Below are 8,084 nucleotides of genomic sequence, written 5' to 3' on the forward strand. Positions count from 1 at the left end.
GTTACACAGATAGGGAGGGTTGTCCGGGCTGGAGGACGTCACTGAGATAGGGAGGGTTGTAGTGGCTGGAGGAGGTTACAGACATAGGGAGGATTGTGGGGGCTGGAGGAGGTTACAGAGATAGGGAGGGTTGTAGGGGCTGGAGGAGGTTACAGAGATAGGGAGGGTTGTAGTGGCTGGAGGAGGTTACAGAGATAAGGACGGTTGTAGGGACTGAAGGAGGTGACAGAGATAGTGAAGGTTCTATGGGTTGGAGGAGCTTACAGAGGTAGGGAGGGTTGTAGGTGCTGGAGGAAGTTACAGAGATAGGGAGGGTTGTCGGGGCTGTAGGAGGTTACAGAGATTGGGTGGGCTGTAGGGACTGGAGGAGGTTACAGAGAGAGGGAGGGTTGTAGGGGCTGGAGGAGGTTACAGAGATAGGGAGGGTTGTTGGGGCTGGAGGAGGTTACAGTGATAGTGAGGATTGTAGGGGCTGGAGAAGGCTACAGAGATAGGGAGGGTTGTAGGGGCTGGAGGAGGTTACAGAGATAGGGAGGGTTGTCGGGGCTGGAGTAGGTTGCAGAGGTAGGGAGGGTTGTAGGGACTGGAGGAGTTTACAGAGATATGGAGGATTGTAGGGGCTGGAGGAGGCTACAGAGATAGGGAGGGTTGTAGGGGCTGGCGGAGGTTGCAGATATAGGGAGGGTTGTAGGGACTGGGGGAGGTTACAGTGATAGGGAGGGTTGTAGGGGCTGGAGGAGGTTACAGAGATAGGGAGGGTTGTAGGGGCTGGAGGAGGTTACAGAGAGAGGGAGTGTTGTCGGGGCTGGAGGAGGTTACAGAGATAGGGAGGGTTGTAGGGGCTGGAGGAGGTTACAGAGATAGGGATGGTTGTCAGGGCTGTAGGAGGTTACAGAGATTGGGAGGGCTGTAGGGACTGGAGGAGGTTACAGAGAGAGGGAGGGTTGTAGGGGCTGGAGGAGGTTACAGAGATAGGGAGGGTTGTAGGGGCTGGAGGAGGTTACAGAGATAGGGAGGGTTGTCAGGGCTGTAGGAGGTTACAGAGATTGGGAGGGCTGTAGGGACTGGAGGAGGTTACAGAGAGAGGGAGGGTTGTAGGGGCTGGAGGAGGTTACAGAGATAGGGAGGGTTGTAGGGGCTGGAGGAGGTTACAGAGATAGGGGGGGGTGTTGGGGCTGGAGGGGGTTACAGAGATAGGGAGAGTTGTAGGGACTGGAGGAGGTTACAGAGATGGGGAGGATTGTAGAGGCTGGAGGAGGCTACAGAGATAGGGAGGGTTGTAGGGGCTGGAGGAAGTTACAGAGATAGGGAGGGTTGTAGGGGCTGGAGGAGGTTACAGAGATAGGGAGGGGTGTTGGGGCTGGAGGTGGTTACAGAGATAGGGAGGGTTGTAGGGACTGGAGGAGGTTAAAGAGATAGGGAGGATTGTAGGGGCTGGAGGAGGCTACAGAGATAGGGAGGGCTGTAGGGGCTGGAGGAGGTTACAGAGATAGGGAGTGTTGTCGGGGCTGGAGGAGGTTGCAGAGATAGGGAGGGTTGTAGGGGCTGGATGAGGTTACAGAGATAGGGAGGATTGTCGGGGCTGTAGGAGGTTACAGAGATTGGGAGGGGTGTAGGGACTGGAGGAGGTTACAGAGATAGGGAGGGTTGTCGGGGCTGGAGGAGGTTGCAGAGATAGGGAGGGTTGTAGGGGCTGGAGGAGGTGACAGACATAGGGAGGGTTGTCGGGGCTGGAGGAGGTTACAGAGATAGGGAGGGGTGTAGGGGCTGGAGGGGGTTACAAAGATAGGGAGGGGTGTAGGGGCTGGAGGGGGTTACAGAGATAGGGAGGTTTGTAGGGGCTGGAGGAGGTTACAGACATAGGGAGGGTTGTGGGGGCTGGAGGAGGTTACAGAGATAGGGAGGGTTGTCGGGGCTGGAGGAGGTCACTGAGATAGGGAGGGTTGTAGGGGCTGGAGGAGGTCACAGACATAGGGAGGGTTGTGGGGGCTGGAGGAGGTTACAGAGATAGGGAGGGTTGTAGGGGCTGGAGGAGGTTACAGAGATCGGGAGGGTTGTAGGGGCTTGAGGAGGTTACACAGATAGGGAGGGTTGTCCGGGCTGGAGGACGTCACTGAGATAGGGAGGGTTGTAGTGGCTGGAGGAGGTTACAGACATAGGGAGGATTGTGGGGGCTGGAGGAGGTTACAGAGATAGGGAGGGTTGTAGGGGCTGGAGGAGGTTACAGAGATAGGGAGGGTTGTAGTGGCTGGAGGAGGTTACAGAGATAAGGACGGTTGTAGGGCCTGAAGGAGGTGACAGAGATAGTGAAGGTTCTATGGGTTGGAGGAGCTTACAGAGGTAGGGAGGGTTGTAGGTGCTGGAGGAAGTTACAGAGATAGGGAGGTTGTAGGGGCTGGAGGTGGTTAGAGAGATAGGGAGGGTTGTAGTGGCTGGAGGAGGTTACAGAGATATGGAGGGTGTAGGGGCTGGAGGAGGGTACAGAGTTAGGGAGGGTTGTAGGGGCTGGAGGAGGTTACAGAGATAGGGAGGATTGTAGGGACTGGAGGAGGTCACAGAGATAGGGAGGGATGTAGGGACTGGAGGAAGTCACAGAGATAGGGAGAATGGTAGGGACTGGAGGAGGTTACAGAGATAGGGAGGATTGTAGTGGCTGGAGGAGGTTACAGAGATAGGAGTGTTGTAGGGGCTGGAGGAGGTTACAGAGATGGGGAGGGGTGTAGGGGCTGGAGAAGGCTACAGAGATAGGGAGGGTTGTAGGGGTGGAGGAGGTTACAGAGATAGGGAGGGGTGCAGGGGCTGGAGGAGGTTACAGAGAAAGGGAGGGTTGTAGGAGCTGGAGGAGGTTACAGTGATAGAGATGGTTGTAGGGGGCTGGAGGAGGTTACAGAGATAGGGAGTGGTATAGGGACTGGAGGAGGTTCCAGAGATAGGGAGGGTTAAAGGAGCTGGAGGAGGTTACAGAGATGGGGAGGGGTGTTGGGGCTGGAGGAGGTTGCAGAGATAGTGAGGGTTGTAGGGGCTGGAGGAGGTTACAGAGATAGGGAGGGTTGTCGGGGCTGTAGGTGGTTACAGAGATTGGGTGGGCTGTAGGGACTGGAGGAGGTTACAGAGAGAGGGAGGGTTGTACGGGCTGGAGGAGGTTACAGAGATAGGGAGGGTTGTAGGGGCTGGAGGAGGTTACAGAGATAGGGAGGATTGTAGGGGCTGGAGGAGGCTACAGAGATAGGAAGGGTTGTAAGGGCTGGAGGAGGTTACAGAGATAGGGAGGGTTGTCGGGGCTGGAGGAGGTTTCAGAGATAGGGAGGGTTGTAGGGACTGGAGGAGGTTACAGAGATAGGGAGGATTGTAGGGGCTGGAGGAGGCTACAGAGATCGGGAGGGTTGTAGGGGCTGGAGGAGGTTGCAGATATAGGGAGGGTTGTAGGGACTGGGGGAGGTTACAGTGATAGGGAGGGTTGTAGGGGCTGGAGGAGGTTACAGAGATAGGGAGGGTTGTAGGGGCTGGAGGAGGTTACAGAGATAGGGAGGGTTGTAGGGGCTGGAGGAGATTACAGAGATAGGGAGGGTTGTCAGGGCTGTAGGAGGTTACAGAGATTGGGAGGGCTGTAGGGACTGGAGGAGGTTACAGAGAGAGGGAGGGTTGTAGGGGCTGGAGGAGTTTACAGAGATAGGGAGGGTTGTAGGGGCTGGAGGAGGTTACAGAGATAGGGAGGGTTGTCAGGGCTGTAGGAGGTTACAGAGATTGGGAGGGCTGTAGGGACTGGAGGAGGTTACAGAGATAGGGAGGGTTGTAGGGGCTGGAGGAGGTTACAGAGATAGGGAGGGGTGTTGGGGCTGGAGGGGGTTACAGAGATAGGGAGAGTTGTAGGGACTGGAGGAGGTTACAGAGATGGGGAGGATTGTAGGGGCTGGAGGAAGCTACAGAGATAGGGAGGGTTGTAGGGGCTGGAGGAAGTTACAGAGATAGGGAGGGTTGTAGGGGCTGGAGGAGGTTACAGAGATAGGGAGGGGTGTTGGGGCTGTAGGTGGTTACAGAGATAGGGAGGGTTGTAGGGACTGGAGGAGGTTACAGAGATAGGGAGGATTGTAGGGGCTGGAGGAGGCTACAGAGATAGGGAGGGCTGTAGGGGCTGGAGGAGGTTACAGAGATAGGGAGGGTTGTCGGGGCTGGAGGAGGTTACAGAGATAGGGAGTGTTGTAGGGGCTGGATGAGGTTACAGAGATAGGGAGGATTGTCGGGGCTATAGGAGGTTACAGAGATTGGGAGGGGTGTAGGGACTGGAGGAGGTTACGGAGATAGGGAGGATGTAGGGGCTGGAGGAGGTTACAGTGATAGGGAGGGGTGTAGGGACTGGAGGAGGTTACAGAGATAGGGAGGGTTGTCGGGGCTGGAGGAGGTTGCAGAGTTAGGGAGGGTTGTCGGGGCTGGAGGAGGTTACAGAGATAGGGAGGGGTGTCGGGGCTGGAGGGGATTACAGAGATAGGGAGGTTAGTCTAACAGCAGGTTAACAGGTGGAGAGCGCCTGGAGGGTCTCATTGTGACGAGAGTGTGACAATGTCTCTCTAATTTCCCAGATATAACAGCAAAATCCGCAGTTACTTTGAGGGGCTGAGCTGTGTTGGCCCAAAGCCATCGGAGGCGGAGAATCCGACTGTCCAACAAGAAGCAGAGACCAACCCCAAATACTCCGCTACTGTCGTCATCCTGCCGACAGGTTACACACTGATATCACAAACACTTACCCTGTATCTAACTCCGTGCTGTACCTGTCCTGGGAGTGTTTGATGGGGACAGTGTAGAGGGAGCTTTACTCTGTATCTAACCCCGTGCTGTCCCTGTCCTGAGAGTGTTTGATGGGGGCAGTGTAGAGGAAGCTTTACTCTGTATCTAACCCCGTGCTGTACTTGTCCTGGGAGTGTTTGATGGGGACAGTGCAGAGGGAGCTTTACTCTGTATCTAACCCCGTGCTGTACCTGTCCTGGGAGTGTTTGATGGGGACAGTGTAGAGAGAGCTTTACTCTGTATCTAACCCCGTGCTGTACCTGTCGTGGGAGTGTTTGATGGGGACAGTGTAGCGGGAGCTTTACTCTGTATCTGACCCCGTGCTGTACCTGTCCTGGGAGTGTTTGATGGGGACAGTGTAGAGGGAGCTTTACTCTGTATCTAACCCCGTGCTGTACCTGTCCTGGGAGTGTTTGATGGGGACAGTGTAAAGGGAGCTTTACTCTGTATCTAACCCCATGCTGTACCTGTCCTGGGAGTGTTTGATGGGGACAGTGTAGAGGGAGCTTTACTCTGTATCTAACCCCGTGCTGTACCTGTCCTGGGAGTGTTTGATGGGGACAGTGTAGAGGGAGCTTTACTCTGTATCTAACCCCGTGCTGTACCTGTCCTGGGAGTGTTTGATGGGGACAGTGTAGAGGGAGCTTTACTCTGTATATAACCCCGTGCTGTACCTGTTCTGGGAGTGTTTGATGGGGACAGTGTAGAGGGAGCTTTACTCTGTATCTAACCCCGTGCTGTACCTGTCCTGGGAGTGTTTGATGGGGACAGTGTAGAGGGAGCTTTAATCTGTATCTAACCCCGTGCTGTACCTGTCCTGGGAGTGTTTGATGGGGACAGTGTAGAGGGAGCTTTACTCTGTATCTAACCCCGTGCTGTATCTGTCCTGGGAGTGTTTGATGGTGACAGTGTAGAGGGAGCTTTACTCTGTATCTAACCCCGTGCTGTACCTGTCCTGGGAGTGTTTGATGGGGACAGTGTAGAGGGAGCTTTACTCTGTATCTAACCCCGTGCTGTACCTGTCCTGGGAGTGTTTGATGGGGACAGCGTAGAGGGAGCTTTACTCTGTATCTAACCCCGTGCTGTACATGTCCTGGGAGTGTTTGATGGACACATTGTAGAGGGAGCTTTACTCTGTATCTAACCCCGTGTTGTACCTGTCCTGGGAGTGTTTGATGGGGACAGTGCAGAGGGAGCTTTACTCTGTATCTAACCCCGTGCTGTACCTGTCCTGGGAGTGTTTGATGGGGACAGTGTAGAGGGAGCTTTACTCTGTATCTAATCCCGTGCTGTACCTGTCTGGGAGTGTTTGATGGGGACAGTGTAGAGGGAGCTTTACTCTGTATCTAACCCCGTGCTATACCTGTCCTGGGAGTGTTTGATGGGGACAGTGTAGAGGGAGCTTTACTCTGTTTCTAATCCCGTGCTGTACCTGTCTGGGAGTGTTTGATGAGGACAGTGTAGAGGGAGCTTTACTCTGTATCTAACCCCGTGCTGTACCTGTCCTGGGAGTGTTTGATGCGGACAGTGTAGAGGAAGCTTTACTCTGTATCTAACCCCGTGCTGTACCTGTCCTGGGTGTGTTTGATGGGGACTGTGTAGAGGGAGCTTTACTCTGTATCTAACCCCGTGCTGTACCTGTCCTGGGAGTGTTTGATGGTGACAGTGTAGAGGGAGCTTTACTCAGTATCTAACCCCGTGCTGTACCTGTCCTCGCAGTGTTTGATGGGGACAGTGTAGAGGGAGCTTTACTCTGTATCTAACCCCGTGCTGTACCTGTCCTCGCAGTGTTTGATGGGGACAGTGTAGAGGGAGCTTTACTCTGTATCTAACCCCGAGCTATACCTGTCCTGGGAGTGTTTGATGGGGCAGTGTAGAGGGAGCTTTACTCTGTATCTAACCCTGTGGTGTACCTGTCCTGGGAGTGTTTGATGGGGACAGTGTAGAGGGAGCTTTACTCTGTATCTAACCCCGTGCTGTACCTGTCCTGGGAGTGTTTGATGGGGACAGTGTAGAGGGAGCTTTACTCTGTATCTAACCCTGTGCTGTACCTGTCCTGGGAGTGTTTGATGGGGACAGTGTAGAGGGAGCTTTACTCTGTATCTAACCCCGTGCTGTACATGTCCTGGGAGTGTTTGATGGGGACAGTGTAGAGGGAGCTTTCCTCTGTATCTAACCCCGTGCTGTACCTGTCCTGGGAGTGTTTGATGGGGACAGTGTAGAGGGAGCTTTACTCTGTATCTAACCCGTGCTGTACCTGTCCTGGGAGTGTTTAATGGGGACAGTGTGGAGGGAGCTTTACTCTGTATCTAACCCCGTTCTGTACCTGTCCTGGGAGTGTTTGATGGGGACAGTGTAGAGGGAGCTTTACACTGTATCTAACCCCGTGCTGTACCTGTCCTGGGAGTGTTTGATGGGGACAGTGTAGAGGAAGCTTTCCTCTGTATCTAACCCCGTGCTGCACCTATCCTGGGAGTGTTTGATGGGGACAGTGTAGAGGGAGATTTCCTCTGTATCTAACCCCGTGCTGTACCTGTCCAGGGAGTGTTTGATGGGGACAGAGTAGAGGAAGCTTTCCTCTGTATCTAACCCCGTGCTGTACCTGTCCTGGGAGTGTTTGATGGGGACAGTGTAGAGGGAGCTTTACTCTGTATCTAACCCCGTGCTGTACCTGTCCTGGGAGTGTTTGATGGGGACAGTGTAGAGGGAGCTTTACTCTGTATCTAACCCCGTGCTGTACCTGTCCTGGGAGTGTTTGATGGGGACAGTGTAGAGGGAGCTTTACTCTGTATCTAACCCCGTGCTGTGTCTGTCCTGGGAGTGTTTGATGGGGACAGTGTAGAGGGAGCTTTACTCTGTATCTAACCCTGTGCTGTACCTGTCCTGGAAGTGTTTGATGGGGACAGTGTAGATGGAGCTTTACTCTGTATCTAACCCCGTGCTGTACCTGTCCTGGGAGTGTTTGAAAGGGACAGTGTAGAGGGAGCTTTACTCTGTATCTAACCCCGTGCTGTACCTGTCCTGGGAGTGTTTGATGTAGACAGTGTAGATGGAGCTTTACTCTGTATCTAACCCCGTGCTGTACCTGTCCTGGGAGTGTTTGATGGGGACAGTGTAGAGGGAGCTTTACTCTGTATCTAACCCCGTGCTGTACCTGTCCTGGGAGTGTTTGAAAGGGACAGTGTAGAGGGAGCTTTACTCTGTATCTAACCCCGTGCTGTACCTGTCCTGGGAGTGTTTGATGTAGACAGTGTAGATGGAGCTTTACTCTGTATCTAACCCCGTGCTGTACCTGTCCT

The 8,084-nt window shown here is 54.1% G+C and overlaps 2 protein-coding genes across 4 annotated transcripts in view; one reads left to right on the forward strand and one right to left on the reverse strand.

Moving 5' to 3' along the window:
* slc8a4a (solute carrier family 8 member 4a) overlaps nucleotides 1–8,084 on the reverse strand; it is a 903,507-nt gene that overhangs the window by 322,008 nt on the left and 573,415 nt on the right.
* Nucleotides 1–8,084, forward strand: part of LOC140399870 (sodium/potassium/calcium exchanger 3-like) — a 224,263-nt gene that overhangs the window by 184,899 nt on the left and 31,280 nt on the right. For all 3 annotated transcript variants that reach the window (XM_072489337.1, XM_072489336.1, XM_072489335.1), the window contains one exon: nucleotides 4,578–4,717. In XM_072489337.1, coding sequence (XP_072345438.1) covers nucleotides 4,578–4,717 — 140 coding nt within the window. The remainder of the gene's footprint in view (nucleotides 1–4,577; nucleotides 4,718–8,084) is intronic.

This window comes from Scyliorhinus torazame, chromosome 24 (assembly GCF_047496885.1).
Source record: "Scyliorhinus torazame isolate Kashiwa2021f chromosome 24, sScyTor2.1, whole genome shotgun sequence".
Lineage (NCBI taxonomy): Eukaryota > Metazoa > Chordata > Chondrichthyes > Carcharhiniformes > Scyliorhinidae > Scyliorhinus > Scyliorhinus torazame.